The following is a 16707-nucleotide window of genomic DNA, read 5'->3' as shown; positions in this document are numbered from 1 at the left end:
AGTCAAGAGTAGGGTGCGATTTTTTTGTTTGTTGATCTTTTGTTGTTTGATTAACATTAAAACGCAGACAGCAGCACAGCAGGAATATAACATTATTATCTTGGATTATGCAACAGACATTATACAGCTCAGTGCCTTCATTAATAAACCATCGGTTTGTTATATCTGCCTTTTTCATGCTATAGCCGATAAATATCGGCGGCCGATACATCAGTGCATCTAATATGTATATATCTATCTCTCTATCTCTCCATCTATGTGATTAATCGGTTAGTAAACACAGCATATAATGAATAAAAGTACGGTCAACTGGTCATATTACAAAATAAACACTAAGACTGTGGCCAGGGCATGAGCATGAGCATCTTGTATCACTCTAAAGAGGTTTATTTTGGGATAATGACTGCTTGACAGTACATTCTCCCTGTTATTACAAAATAAATTAAATGGACATGAGATATTGATTTGAGATCAAATGATTGTATTATGTGGGAAGAAAAAGGCTGTGGAGTTATGCGAGACTAGTACAGATCTGTAGAAATTAGGTGCCATGGACAACAGTAAAATATACAGTTTAGCATCATTATTAAAAAATATCTATCCACAGAATGCAGCAACTGACCAATCAGAATCAAGTATTCCAGAGAGCTGCATAATAAGTTTTTCTTGTAACTATTTCAAGACTGCTTACAAAATAAAAAAACACTTTATATTCGGTGCAAATGTTGGTCATTATAATGTCTGTGCAGAAATATACTACAAACTAAACGCATCTTAACTGTATATTAGATATCAGGGCCTGAAGCAGAATACTATGTTCGGAAAGGAAATGACGCATTCTACAGAGACCCTTAAAGGGACAGGGTGATGGGGGGAAAAAATTAGATATGAGGAAAAAATATATTTCAATGCTTTCGCATTCTCTCGCAATTATATTCTATATAATTTGCAGGCATCAGGAAGCCGTTCTCAATATGCAAGGTATTGAAATCACTTTCGAATTTGCAGCCACGTGTACTCGGTGTATAGGGAGCGGCGGTATTGACCACACATTTTTAAAGATAAGCTTTTTGTCAATGATGCTCAGGATCTGTTGAGCACCAAATCATCCGATATCGTCCTGTCAGTCATCTCTCCTTACTATCTTCACATTATAAGTCATATAAGAATGCGTTTTTCATTTTGTGCGCCTTTCTGAATTTAGATTTAGGCTTCGAGTACATCTCTATTAGATATGACGGCTGTTCTCTACCTGGTTTCCTCTTCAGGGATAAATACCAGTGGCTCAATCTGAGGTGGGTCTATGGTAAACTAGTCATTTTCACTTGACTTGTAAGTTCCATTAACATGGATAGGACTGTTTTTTCCATTAATTAGGGGCCAAGCACCGAAGGTGCGAAGGCACCTATTGAAACCGTTAGCGTTCCTATTATTATTATTATTCATCTTCCGCCATGGGAGTCTATGGCAGCCCATAGAACCGTTTGCGGGAAATATATGAAATTTGGCACACTCATAGAGGACAGTCTGAAGTGTTAAAGCCACACTAGGTAACTTTTGCTCTCGGGCTCCCCCTACAGTTGTGAAACAGTATTGTCCTCTACTACTGTCGTAAACGGTCACTCTACATCAGGGGATGCATCGCACGAGCATTTGTTGACATGACAACTATGATAGCCCTGAACTCTGCAGGAGTTCACATGCAGGTGTTCTGCTTGCGTCGCGTGTGAAATGTCTTCATCCCAGGTACAGTGGCATATGTTTCAGCATGTCATATGAATACAATTTCATGGGTTTTATTTTTTTCAAACGCCAAATGATCGCGATGCTCACGTTTACAAGCCAGCGTCATTATAGTAGCCTAGTCTATTGGTTACCGTTTTACAGAATCTATATGATACTTCAATTCAATGTTTGAGTGGTAGGTAATAACCATATATCGTCAATATTATAATATCAAGCTACCATAGATGAATCTGCAAATTCGAAAAATCGATTTGCATTAAAGCTTGAGGAAAGACAAATAAACAAATATCACAGACATGTTAGGAATCCTAAAATATGATTTTGTATGCATTACGTATTTACTTGCAAGAATGTAGCCCCTCCTCCTTCAGCTCACGTCAACGAGCAAACGCTGGCCAATGTTGATCCTCGTCCTGCCTTTAATCCGATCACTTTCTCGTTTCCTCTTTTTGCTTTCCTCAGACAAAACCTTTGCTTTTTTATTTTTCTGTGCTGCTTCGGCCATGACTATAACATTCGGCAAACAAATGATTTGCGAGCGATTTTTTCACGCACGTCCGAATTTAAGGAAGTGGGGATGGTGGTGGAAGTGACGTATATGCCGTAAAGCAGTCTAATTTTGTAGTTCTTTTTGTTCTCGGGTTACTACCCGAAACCCGAAGTTTAAAAGTACGATTAAAAACGATACAGACCCCGTCAGGCTATGGCAGACGTGTCATTCAACCTATTGTAAGTCGATGTATCATCACAAGAGTTTTGAAAATATATTATGAAGGTTGAAAAGTTACCTAGTGCTGCTTTAACATAGCAAATTTGGAGTCTCTAACTCAATCCCTCTAGCTGCACCATCAGTCCAAAATTTGACTCATGTTTATGCTAATAACTTTTGAACCATAAGGGCTAGAAACAAAATTCTTTTTTCCTCTGATTCTTTGGCTCAGGACAATAGAGTGCCGAAGTAATGACGTCACTTTGTAGGCCAACCCGGAAGTTAGCGGCGCATGGGTTCCCTCGATCAAAAAGCCATTCATTTTCCCCATAGACTTTTGGAAAATCGCAAAAAATAAGATCTGTGTTCAACAAAGAGTTATGACCCTTACAGGGCTCTACATAGCGACCATTTTGGCTGAAAATTACTGCGTGCGACTGCGAAAAAATATTTAGGCGCACCGGTGCGAGTGACCCGATTGCTTCTCATGAATATGTATAATCGGAATAAAAACTAGAAACACTGACTGACTGAGCAACTGTTACGTTTCGTGCTGCAATCAACTGCTTTTCATGCCTTCTGTCAGCGGAGCATGTGCAAAAAACGTGTGCGACGGACTAACACTTCACAGATTAAAAGGTGAAACCACGGTCTATGGGTGAAACGGGTGTGACGCGGCCATGCACTTACCAGACGCCTCGCGCTGATGTTTCTTTGCAGCCAAACTTAACTAGAAATACCACATTGGGATTATCATAAACAAGGTCGGAAATTAACAGGGGCTTGGGGCAAAAATGCCACCAAAATGAATTAATAAAAAATACTTTAAAAACGCTCCTGTATGAGTTCTTGATTTAATCTTTATCAGCTGCAGTCCATAACATTTATTGTGTTTAAAAATGACTAGATGCATATGAGTGAGTACATCATGAATCCATTTTCCAAACCGTGTTTTTATCTTACCCTGAATCACTACGGTACACATACAATAAGTGTTTATATTCTGACTATTCAATTCCAGTTTGGTTCGCAGCGCTGCGGAGGAGCACAGTCCCTGTGTGACTCGCCATAGAGAAGTAGCTCCGGCTTCTGCAGTGTTCTTCCGCAAGACGCGTGCATTTCTGTTCATTAGCGCCAGAGCGCCAAAAGTTACGGATTGTTGGCATGATTGCAAATGTGATACTGATCTTGTAAAAAAAGTCCAATAGACAAGTTGATATCAAGTAACAACGTTTTAGCCACAATACTGTTTATTTCGTGAAAAACTACACCAGTTGTGCATCTCCAAGCGGTTTGATCAAATGAATCTGCGTTTGAACGATTGAATCAATGACTCCCACATAGACTTGACGCCCCCTACTGGCTGTTTTATTTTCATATTTATACTTTGCATGGACTTTTTATTTAAAATATAAATATTTTAACTAAGTTTAAGTTTAACTTGTACATAGCCTATTTCTAAATTCAAAAATTTAAAACATTTATACAACATTATTTACCCATGAGCTGCATGTAAATGTATCTAAACACCATTTCAGATAAAGCTTCTGTGCCACTTCTACTTTTGATGCTGATTTAATTAGATTGGTAACAGTCTGGTTGTGTCTTATTGCTCTAACTGAATTTGTTTAAATTAACATTTTAAAAACAACTTTTCTATTTTAATTGAAGAAATTGACAAAAGATGATGCATACATTTAATAAGATTAGAAAACATTGCTCTTATAATGGTAAAAATGCCCCTGACATTAAATTAAAGGGACAAAGATCGTCCTGTAATGGGAAAGTTATAATTGGAATACGTGTTATTGATCAGAAAGTGCTCCTAAATTTTTGACTGTGCTCCTAATTTTTTTTTAATTAGGAGCACAAGTGCTCCTCAAGAAAATTGTTAGCGTAGAGCCCTGCCTTACACGTTTTATCTACCAAGATAATCTTTACAAGTTAATCCAAAATGTATACATTTTGAAGCCCAAATAAAGCCGTCAGATATAAAATGCTAACGGTAGGCTATAAACGAACTACAGCACACCATGGTCGCGGATCAACGTCATCATCAAGCTTCCTCAAACTTTATTTAAAAGCACGCTCGCTCAGTATGATCTGCGCTGTGTATGAACACTTATCCACTTTTTCATGAGAAATATTGCCCATTCGTTTTTTCCAAAAATGTTAGAAACTAATTTTGTTTATGCGTGCCTGTCTGAGATTTATCTTTTGTTAATGTTTTTTCAGACAATATGATTATCACTGTGATAACATTAAATGACATGAAACACAACCCAGTCTCTTTTTGTTAAATGCAAGTTTATGTATGATCAATAATACAAAACGTATAATAAGCTACACATGAAATAAAGCAAACAATTCAGTCAAACATTCAAAGTCAGTGCTAGTCGGCTAACTTACAACGGTAAAGTACAGTTATAGCCTAAAAATAAACAAGTAATGAAACTTATCTTTGCACTCAGCCTAAACGATTTGCCAGGGAACAAATTATAGATCCATGAGAGCAAATATGGGCCGTTAAATCTCCACAAGACTAATTATAGCTGGAGACGCCACAGAGACATCAGAGCCAGCGGCAGACGTCAGAAGGACTAGCCGAGGAAAGTCAACTCTCGCCGGCTAAACAAGCGCTGACCGCCGCTGACTCACTGGAGCTCACAACTCCGATAACACCAGATAAAATGTTTAAATAGGCACTCTTATAAATAAACCACAGATTTGAGCTTTAAACAACTACATTATCGACTGAAAAGTCTTAAAACTAAGTTGTCACACATTAACAGTAGATTTTAACACAAAAAGACGTGTAAACACAGCCCATGTCAGCCATTTCTCAACGAGACAAACATGTGAAGAGAGTAAACTCCAAATGTTCAAGCATCCAACTTTGCGCGAATAACGCGATTTATTCACGCCACATAAGTTCTTCATTCTTAGGCTGAAACGCGGGCTAGTGAGAGATTGCCTGTTTGTCACGATGACGTCTAAAGTCCCCGCCAAAGGATGTAGTCCCTTTTAGCAACCATCGTTTTTAAGACACAATAAAGTTTAAAAAAATCACAAGCAGGTTTTAACTAATGTGTTTTATGTCATAGATCAAAACGTGAAAATATTTAGAGGCTTTGTTAACCACAGACCTTATTTCAGGCGATTTAGCAAAAACCCATTCAAAAAACCCATAGACTTTAGGGCGAGGGAACCGGTAGGGCTAAAATGCTAACTCACTTCCGTGTTTTGGCCTACAAAGTGACGTCATTACTTCCGCACTCTATTCGATTGCACCCTATGACGTCATTTTCCGTCATAAAAAATGTCCTGCCATTTTGAATTTTCCGAAAAACCTACTTTTGCGAACTCGTCCTAGACGGTTAATCCGATTTGCACGAAAATTTAACCAGATCATCTTCAGACCATGCTGACAAAAAAACATGGAATTCAAGTGGATTCGTCAAATCATTTTCGATAAACGCGCAAACAAATTTTACGTAACGCTTGCAAAAACACACTTAAGGCAATATCTCCGCAACGCTTTATCGTATTCAAACCAAACTAGGTACATATCATTGCAAGCATGACCTGAGGCAACATGCAGCGTTTCGGCGCAGCGCCACCTACTGGTCCGGAGATACAAAAAAATGGCTGTTTTTGCTTATAACTTTTGAACCGTTTGTCCAAAAATCATAAAAGTGGTTTCGTTTTGGCTGTCGGACATTTTGAATTATGTGCTAAAATGCTGTATTTTATGAACACATGAACGGATTGTTACGAAACTCGGTTTGGGTCATCAACATGATGCCCTGAATGAGCTCAAGAAGTTTCGAAACAGCGCCACCTAGTGTAGAATTTTTTTTTTCAAGTGCTTATAACTTTAGGTGAGATTGACTTATTTTCATGCAAGTTACTTTTTTTGTCTCCTGAATCCTCGCCGAGTCCAATGATACCAGACTTGCTAGGTTTCGGCGTATGGTTTGTGCAGCGTTGTAATTTAGCGCTTTAAAAACATTAGCTGATATCTTCGAAACCGCTAGTCCGATCGAGGCGAAACCAGCGTCAGAAGTTCGAAAACATAGGTCGAAAGCTATATGACAATGCCCAAATGTCAAAATATTGATAGTAAGGGGGTGTAAAATCCAATCAAAGTCAGGTGTCAGTCATTTTTCATGTGTTTTTTCATATAAATGTCTATAACTCCAAAACTAAACAAGATATTTTCACCAAAATGTGTGACACAGACATGTATGGGCTCACTGCAAGGACATTTAAAAAAAATGGTAGGATTGTGCCTCTTGGTGGCGCTATAATAGAACAAAACATTAAATTCCCATTGACTACAATGCAGTATTATGATATAAAATGCTATGCTTTACAAATGAATTGGTGTATCATTACGAAACTTGGTATGTGCCATCAGCACCATGCCTTTAAGGTACTTAAAAGGTTTCAAAACAGCACCGCCATGTGGTCCATACTTATAATGAAATGGCCTCTTGAGGCTATATCTCTGCAATGACATATTGACACTATATTGACACCCTGCTTTGATATATTAACACCAATCTTTGCATGTGTCATTACTCCCTTATTCTGACCACACCACATCAATTTCGTAATTGGCCACCTATTGGTTAAAAGTGATAAATCATTAAATCATTATTATTGACTGTATTTATCATTTTACAGCTATTTTGCCTAAAATCACCTTAATAGGTCTTTAATTGCTCATTGCTGCAGTTGATCTGACATTGCCAGCATATTTTGGCATGTATTGTCTTCTTTGCGCTTGGCCCCGGTATTGCTGCTTGCAGCTATATTTACAAACTGAGATCGTTCATGGATCACTCTGCACATTAAATGTCCAAATGTTTATGTTAATGAGAGTCATAGAAAGGGAACTAAAACCCTTGACTATTCCTGGATCACATTAATTCTGGTCTAAAGCTTAGAAAAGATTTTCATTTGTTGCCTTTTTGTTTGTTTTCTTAATGATGAGGGCACATGTTTTGTTTGTTTTGTCTGCGAATCAATTTTGTTCTGCCTGGGAGACTGATTAACAAGTAACCCTTGCAGAACATCTGAATAACCTTGTACAAACTAGTTGATTCTTTAAAATATGTCTAAATATTAAAATAAAAAAGAAGGTACTGATGTGTATATTATACACATTGTGCAATAATACATATATTAAATAACAAATATATTAAATATATGATGGCTAGTAATGGGAAACATAGTTGATAAAAATAAAACCTTGAATTTTTTCTTTTTTTTTTAGAAGAAATGGTATTATATTCAATGTTATGTTGTAAAATTAGTTTTTATATTAAAGATATTTAAGATTTTTTTACAGCCCGTAGTTTAAAGAGTGAATTTAAGACATTTTAATACTTTAGGGCTCGCAGATACCCTAGTTCATAGATCTGAATGGCTCTAAATCACACTATAGACTCAAATGAGAAGAATGCATTATCAAATAATTACTTCAGCTCTTTGGAGGATCAGAACAGACGAAGGAAAAACAGCAATAGAGAAAGATAAGAGTAGCACACATACAAAATGATGACCACAGGACACCCATTATATATTCCTGCAAAAAGAGAAAAAACTGCAATGCAAAGCAAAAAGCAAACCGCAACCAGCTAGACTAGTGATGTCTTTCCTGATCGAGTGGAATCATACATAATACATACACTGTGCAAATGACCCCATATTGATTCAAATGACTAAAAGGACATGAAAACGTTGCGGAAAAACAGTTTGAGAAATTACAGCACTGCTGTGAAGTTCATCACCTGCATTCAGCAGTATATGTTGCTGAAGCAAGCAGGATGTGCTACTTCACCCCTCAGGTTATAGTGCCCTTAAATGGGCAATAGATTAAAACACAGATGGCAGAAATATGGGTGCACATGCTAATCAGCAGATTTCTGCAGTCCGGCTATATATTTCTTGATACATAAATTGAGTTAGAACAACTGCCTTTATTTTTTGCCTGTTAGGAAAACCGCCATTGACTCTCATTCACGTCTCATTGTGAATCAATGAGACGAAGAGGAGAGAAGGTGAGCAAAAGGGCATATGGTTGGTTCTTTGAAGCTCTGTGAGCACTGAGAATATTTGCGCAAGAATACGTGTTCTTTGTACATTGTATGTTCATTTCACCACCGCATGCACATGGGAGCAGGAGCCACAATTCAGTGCGGCTGCGAATTGAACGGCCGGTGAGGATGGGCGGTTTTATTTTGGGCCTGGCGTCTGGTAACTGACTGCCCAATCACGCCTGAGACGGCATGTCTAGGCGGTCAGGCTGAAGTATGAGGGAGAAAGAAGGAGGAGACATGGAGCGGGACACATTTATGATGGACAGACCCTAGCTACACTGCAGAGGAGGGGAACAATGTACTAACCATGATGGCGTACCTTTAAGAGGCAAGATAAATAGTTCTAAATAGAACTAGATAAATATAACAAACGATAGATCGATCAATATATAGATTCACTTAATGCACTTATCCTTTACAGATATTTCTGAAGCCTTCCCAACAACATTTATTTTGTCTATATAATACATCTTGAATACAATAGCCTACGTTTTTTTGCCTACGCTTCTAATAACAAAAACATTATTTGTATACTGCAAAAAAAAAAAAAAAAATACTAAGCAACTTACCAATCCATCTCATTACAGAGGTGATGATCTGGAGGTATTTGGTCTTCTGTGCATTAAAAAAGGTGAAGGGCCCCAAACACAGTGTGAAGGTAGCCTGAAATGGAAAAAAATACAGAAAACAAATCAAATCAATGAAAACCATTTAAAAAAAAAATCAAGTCAAGTAGGAGACCGAGGTAGATCTCAATAGACATTCTGTGGTATGTTGACCTTTAAATAACTAGCAAACGCGGTTTCACATGGTACACAGTAGAATATCCTACAAAAATGAACATCTCACGTAGACAGACCAACTGCACTACTAAATGGCCAAAACTAGTAGACATGCCTATTCTGGTCATAAATGAATGGCTTGTTTCCAGTGAGCGGTACAGTACACAATTATTTACATTTCGATTGTCAGAAGTTGTAAATGGTCCCAAAATATCGAACCGTACCACTTTTTTGGGACCCTTCCATTGGGGTACCTAGCACAGTAGTCCGGTACTTAAAGGTGGAGCTAGACTCACTGCAGAACATTGATTAGTTGACAGAGAATCGTCACTTGCTCGTGCTACAAGAGGAATGACAACACACAAGGCACAATTTTTTAATATACAGCTGAAACAAAACTGTTCTCTTGTGACAAACAGCCACATGCCGAGAAGCAAGAACAAGATCTGATGTGTGTCCTCAATTGTTGTTTACTGGGTCGCTTTCTTTTTCAGCCGAGAATGGTGTTGATCGCTACTTTCCCGCATACATCAAGCCTATCAAGTAAGGGTACTGTTGGCGGTGAAAACGCAAGCCAATCAGAGTTGACCATCCTGACTGTACTGTACTGTAGTTACCGGTATTACACAGTGCTCAGCTGGACAGCCCGACCGTTATACCAGTTGTCCCCCGTGGCATTTAAACCCTTTGTTAATAGGGAACCTGCAAACAGTAATGAGTCCGTAAACTTTGCCTAATGAAGGCGGCAGCATCTGGAGGTAACGCTTCTAATTCACTCACACACACACACACACGCACGCACGCACGCACTTCAAGCGCACCACAAGAATGAGGCTGCCGTGCTTATTCCTTTTGTTAATAAAAGTTCTGTTGTATATAAGTGAGTTTGTCATTGTGCTGTTTTGTTGTTGTGTTTTTCATCAAGAATAATAATGAACCCACCATTCAAGAGCGCTTGCGGCCCCCGAACTGCCGCTAATTAGAAAGCTAAATTAAAATGCACATGGGCATTCATAAGTGATTTAAAAGCAGGGTGGAAAAGAAGGAAAAACTCCACTGTCCAGCTTAGAGCATAGAAAATGTCCTCACTGTCACATCCCTATCACAGAGTCTGCATGGGACTGCTCATGCTCATGGTACACAAAAAAATGCTTCTGTGTAGGCACGTAGATACAGGACTCATTTCTAATAAACTGCATTGGGTTGAGTGTTGATTAAGAGTGTCACGATCTCTGGTTTTAGGCATTTAATTTGCGCGCTAGAACCACGCTACTAAATCCCAAGCAGAACGCATCTCACAGCTACGGTGATTCCCTCCATGTACAATAATGTAAAGGAGAAAGTTATTGAAGGTCTGATCAGCGCACATTTAGTCGCCTTGACTACAGTATTTTAGCAATAGTTTAGCAGTTCTCTTTCCATATTCCTCTTTAAGAAAATTATTACAGTTGTATTGTCTTGTTCTATTATACAAAAAATGTTTGACAACTCAAAGAGCAGCTCTAAACAACATATCCGTCTTTAGGAAGAACATGAAAGAATGAAAAAATACAGTCATCATTCTAAGGGGATAAAAAGTAGTTATCAGTGTGGTATATGTTCAACTGTTCGGAAATAGTTTGTTAAGACACTTAATTGTTCAGAGAAGACTACGGACATGGCTGTTTTACGGTTTTTGTTTGTTTTGTTGTGAACTTGAATATCATCTTCTGTGAAGAAGACTGCACTTACAAAAGAGAAACTAGATGGCAGGTTATTTTGCTTATGTTTTCAATTGACTGAACACTGATATTATAAGTTTTACATTGTTGTTAATAAATGTTAACTAAAATAAATTTGACAATGTAGGGTGGTACATTGCGAAAAAAGGTCAGATATTATATTGCATAAAAGTGCAAAATGGCAGCAACCTGTGCTTTAAAAAAAATAAATGTAAAAATCGAGAATCGAATCGAACCGTGACCTTAGAATTGAAAATTTAATCGAATCAAGGATTTGGAGAATCGTGACACCCCAAGTGTTGATGAGAGATGTGTTAGCCTCTTTGGTATGTATATTACAGACTTTAGCATCTTCAAAGACAGATGCAATAAGAACTGGACCTAATCATGGATCATTACTCTGGATCTGATATGTACCACTACTACTTCCACAACTACTCACATTTAAATGAACCTTTTGTGTTTTTAAAAGATTTCTCATCATGTTTGGTTATCATCTTAAAGCATTGTTAAATTATGGCATGGAATTATCTGTCCTAAATACATGTTCTAACAAGGCAAATGCCTTCCTTCCACCTTAAAACTGCATGTCTATTTTAGACGTGATCTTTAAATTTCCATAAATTAAAAAAACCCAACCACTGTTAAAGCAAGAGGTTAAAATACATTTTTATATTCCTGACTCATGTCTTTGTTTACCACTGTGGTAATTTCTTAAAACTAATCTCTAATCTGATTCATCTGCCCTTTTCTAGTACATTACAGAAGCTCTTACTCACCGTTTTGCATATGGTGATTTGTTTTTTCAGGCCACTAGCATACGGATAAGTTCTGTTTTCCAACACAGTTGAATAAAAATCTCCCCCCTTTCATTCACAATGAGACCAATGATGTGTATTTAAGTAAACCGATTCCATTTTGATTAAAATTGCAGTGTTAAATTGTGTTTATGGCCATAAATCTGACTCCATTGAAGTCAGTGGAGTCAGATTAATAGCCAAAAACTCAATTTAACACACTGCAGTTTGTTCTAATTAATACACAGCACATTATTGATGGATGTCTCTCATTAAACTGTGAATTGTAAATCATCATGACACCATTCATACTTTATCTTGAGAGGTGAGAAGTGTCTTGGTTTTTGTATTGTCAGATAGGATGAGGGTGAGATAACAGTCCATCATGATGCCCGAATGTCTGTCCTGATAAAAGAGCTGACAGAGAGGCAACAGCTAAAGCCCCGAAGGGACAAGACAAAAGAGCAGAAGGCTCTAAATTCATATGCCATTCATTTAAAGAGTTGAAATGGGACATGAAACAATATGGCAGAAGTTAAAACGCTGAGCAGGAAAAGGTTTGGACTCATGAAGATTTGAAATATCCCTTAAGTGTTATTATAAATAAACAAACAAATAATAATAACAATAAATGTGAGTAATGACAATAATACTTTAATGGAATAAGTTAATAATGTATAGATGTATAATGTATAGTTAATGACAACTATTCATTAGCTATTAAAGTCATTATTTGCATGAGGGATATAAAAGGCACATGAGAACAACCAAAGAAGCAAATAATAGGAGAAAAGAGCAAGAAATGCACTGATAAATTCCCATAACGCACTGCTATCTGCATGAGTTATATCAAAGTGCATGCCTTCATCACTCCCACCACACAAAAATATACAGCCCCTACCATTTCATGATGGTTGGCAAAACACACAATCCTAACCATAAATATATATATTCCTGAGCAGAACTCCTACATCCCAGAATGGCCATAAAATACCAAATGCAATCTCATGTCAACAAAAAAAAACAGAAACCCCCCCCCCTAAAAACAGAACAGTTTCTTTATTGGAAGCAATGTCTAAGCTAACACATCACCCAGTCTCAGCTCTGATGGCCAGGCTTGCTGTAGCTTCTTATTCGAAGCCTAACTTATAACATATGCCGCAGTTTCCGATTTGAAAAGGGACGCTGGCAGAAATGTTGGAAACTTGACAGGAGCTCGTCCACTCATGCCAGGAGGGCAGAGCGATAGTAATGGATTTCCATTCCCTGTCCCATTCTACGAGTGTTGTTGGTGCTGATAGTAAAAATGGTGCAATATTGGCACGCTGGTGCACAACGCATGCCAGGAAAGGACAACAGGAAGGAAGTTTGGCAATGGATAGGAGTGAAGGGAGAAATGGAGGGACAGGGCCAGGCAGAGAGGGCATCAGGGGAAGCAGAAAGAGCGAGAGCCGTGGGGTGCTGGGTGACTCAGACATGACATGAAGAGAGACAGAGAGGCACTGTGACATACTGTACTTGTTATCAGAACACAGAGCTCATTAACACTCTAATAGTGTAAAATAGCCAAGCATGAACCCCAAGCCACAGAAGTGCTAGCAAACAGCACTGAAAAAACAATTCGTTTCTTTAACCAGAAATCAAAATAGATTTCATTCAATGGCTTAATTATTATTATGGCTTAATTATTATTATTTTTTAAATAACTGAGTAAAAAAAAAAAAAAAAAACATTTAAAAAACGTTCAGTCCAAAGAAATAATGCGTCATGAAGGAGCCTGTGTCTGATATTACTTGCCAGTGCATTGTGCGAAAAACTGTATATTAGGGTGCTCCGGTTGTAGATTGTAAATACTGTATGCATACAGAGGGAAATACTGTAGTACAAGTAGTAGTATATTAGTCCAAAAATTCCTTGCAGAATATTTCTATTTTTTTCCCCTCTCTTGACAAAGAATATGCACATCTAATGTTAATCTTAATATATTTTATCTTTTGGGACCAAAATATTGTTTCTGGGTAACGTAGAGTCAATTTCCATTCGAATTTTGACCTTTTGCTGGCCAAAAATTGTGGTCATTGGGATATTCTGACAGATGGATATCTTCTTCCGGATGACTGTAATGTTCCTAAAGCAATATCAGATAACAAATTCAGCAATACGGAGCTCATTTAAAACCAACACTTGACTGAAATGAGATAAACCCAAAAATTTAATGAGAAAATGCAAAGGTGGATAAGCTTGACGGAAGAGCAGGACTTGACTTATCGCATCAATATGAGTGAAATGAAACCAACAGTCGGTGACCGTTATTTGGCACCAGGAGATGCTGAAAGTGTCAGGGCATAACACGCCAAGGTTCAGGATAACAAATCTCTGAGATAATATCTTTGAGATAATATAAGAACCATTTGAGCTTCCTGTTTGGAAACAAACTATTTTTTGTGCAACTTGTGGCATCAAATGGAATTGCAAAAATACATATTTCACACTTGCATAATTAGGCAAGGTGGCACTCCAGAAACTGATCTATAACACCTGTCATCGTCTGTTGAAAGTATACAGAGCAAAGTATACTGGCAAAGCCAGTTTTTTTTTTTTTTTAAAGTACTCCCCTAACTTCATACCAAGTGTGGACAGCTCTAGGGTATACATTTGTCTCTATGGACTCTGGGTGAGCCCATGTGGCGGCACAGAATGCAGGATTATAACTCAACTGATAGTAACATGCAAAAAAGGGATTATTTTTGCAATCCCCACAGTGTCAAGATCCCAGTCGCATTTGTCTCCAGTGCTAATCTTTGTTAGACATTCTAGACAGGATCAACAAATGGAAAGCAGATACGCTTCTACTACATCAGCTAACAGAATGGACAGATTAAAGAATGATATTTAACCATTTATACTCAGAACCGAACCATCAATTGAAACTCTCTTTAACTAAACTCTCTAAAACAAAACTAAAACACATAACATAACATAAAAAGAGACACAACTGTTTAAATAACAACAACACGAGACATATTCTGCGTATCATCATTTATTTATTTAACAAAAACTATAGGCCAAAATGGAGAAGCCATGTGTGACAGACTAAGGATGACCAACTCTATAAAAGCAGAAGTTTTGGCAGTTTGCTGGTCATTAGCAATGATCTTAGGGAAGCAATTGTTGCTGCCATCAATCTGGGAAGGGTTGCAAGGCCATTTCCAAACATTTGAAGTCCATCATTCTACATTAACAAAGATTATTCACAAGAGGAAAACATTCAAGACAGTTGCCAATCTTTCCAGGAGTGGACGTCCCAGGAAATTCAACCCAAGGTCAGACCGTACATTGCTCAGAGAAAATGCAAAAAACCCATGAAATACACCTGAGAGTCTACAGGCCTCAATTATCATGTTAAATGTTAAAGTTCATTACAGTACAATTAGAAAAAGACTGAACAAGTATGGCTTGTTTGGAAGGGTTGCCAGGAGAAAGCTTCTTCTCTTTAAAAAGAACATGGCAGCAAAGCTTAGGTTTGCAAAGTTGCATCTGAACAAACCACAAGACTTCTAGAACAACGCCCTTTGGACAGACGAGACCAAAGTGGAGATGTTTGGCCATAATGCACAGCATATCAGCACAGACACCTCATACCAACATTCAAGCACGGTGGTTGAGGGGTGATGATTTGGGCTGGTTTTGCAGCCACAGGACCTGGGCACCTCACAGTCACTGAGTCGACCATGAACTCTGTACACCAAAGTATTCTAGAATCAAATATATGGGGCCACCTGTCCGACAGCTAAAGCTTACTCAAAATTGGGTCATGCAACAGGACAGTGATCCCAAGAACACCAGCAAACCTACAACAGAACAACTGAAAAAGAATAGAATCAAGGTGTTGCACTGGCCCAGTCAAAGTCCAGACCTAAATCAGATTGAAATTCTGTGGCGGAACCTTAAGAGAGCTGTGCATAAACAAACACCCACAAAACTCAAAGAAATGTAGCAAGTTTGTAAAGAAAAGTGGGCAAAAATTCCTCCAGAACGATGAGAGTAATAATTTTCTATTTGACTTTATCAGTCTAAGTTATTGCTACTAAATATGGCTCTACAAGCAAATGAACCATAAGGTGTACTTAGTCTGTCACACATGGCTTCTCCATTTTGGCTTTATTTTTGTTATATTTAGTTTGTAATATTGCATGCGTTGTTGTTCATCTGAGGTTGAATTTTGAGACCTGCTAAAGCCCAGATAATGTTATATTATGTCCTAATATGGAAAACCATAGAATTAATTCAGGATGTCTTTCCTTTTCACATTTACTCAATGAACAGGAGAACATTAAACTTCAATACTCATTATATGTTACAGTACCTGAACTTCCCACAAACCGCTGACTTGCAGTTGACCTCAAATTTAAAGCCATTACTGTAAAACAGGCAAATAACTCAATAAAACACACAGCAGGCAGAATAAACAAGCTACAAAGCCAGTGTAAAAACTATGAACCGATAATGACACCGTAATTGCGCTTTTTTCAGCTCATTGTATCTGTCAGGCTGAAGCATCATTAACTTCCAAAATGAGCTGCAATAAGCTGCCACAATTAAGAGCTCAATTAATGAATAAATGGATGCGTACCAAACGTATTCAAGAAACTAAGCAAACAAACAAACAAAAAGTAATGCAACCACAGCTTGATCCATTCTTCAAGAAGTAAGAAAAGCAAATAAGGCATTGTTTTGGTTTGAGGTCAGCATATTGGCACAAACTGAATCCTGGATTTTAGGCTTGCTGCGATAGTCGGTGTTGCCGGTTTTACCGGTGTCCAGGCCAAACACCGGTTACATCAC

General features: G+C 37.9%; 1 protein-coding gene across 3 annotated transcripts in view; it reads right to left on the bottom strand.

The window, feature by feature from the left end:
* Window positions 1–16707, bottom strand: part of tmem104 (transmembrane protein 104) — a 68684-nt gene that overhangs the window by 14548 nt on the left and 37429 nt on the right. For all 3 annotated transcript variants that reach the window (XM_079837698.1, XM_079837696.1, XM_079837697.1), the window contains one exon: window positions 9132–9225. In XM_079837698.1, the coding sequence (XP_079693824.1) occupies window positions 9132–9225 (94 nt within the window). The remainder of the gene's footprint in view (window positions 1–9131; window positions 9226–16707) is intronic.

This window comes from Gobio gobio (genome assembly GCF_949357685.1).
Source record: "Gobio gobio genome assembly, chromosome: 1".
NCBI classification, from domain to species: Eukaryota; Metazoa; Chordata; class Actinopteri; order Cypriniformes; family Gobionidae; genus Gobio; species Gobio gobio.
Note: the sequence above shows the minus strand (reverse complement) of the source record. Positions and strands in the feature narration are given on the sequence as shown.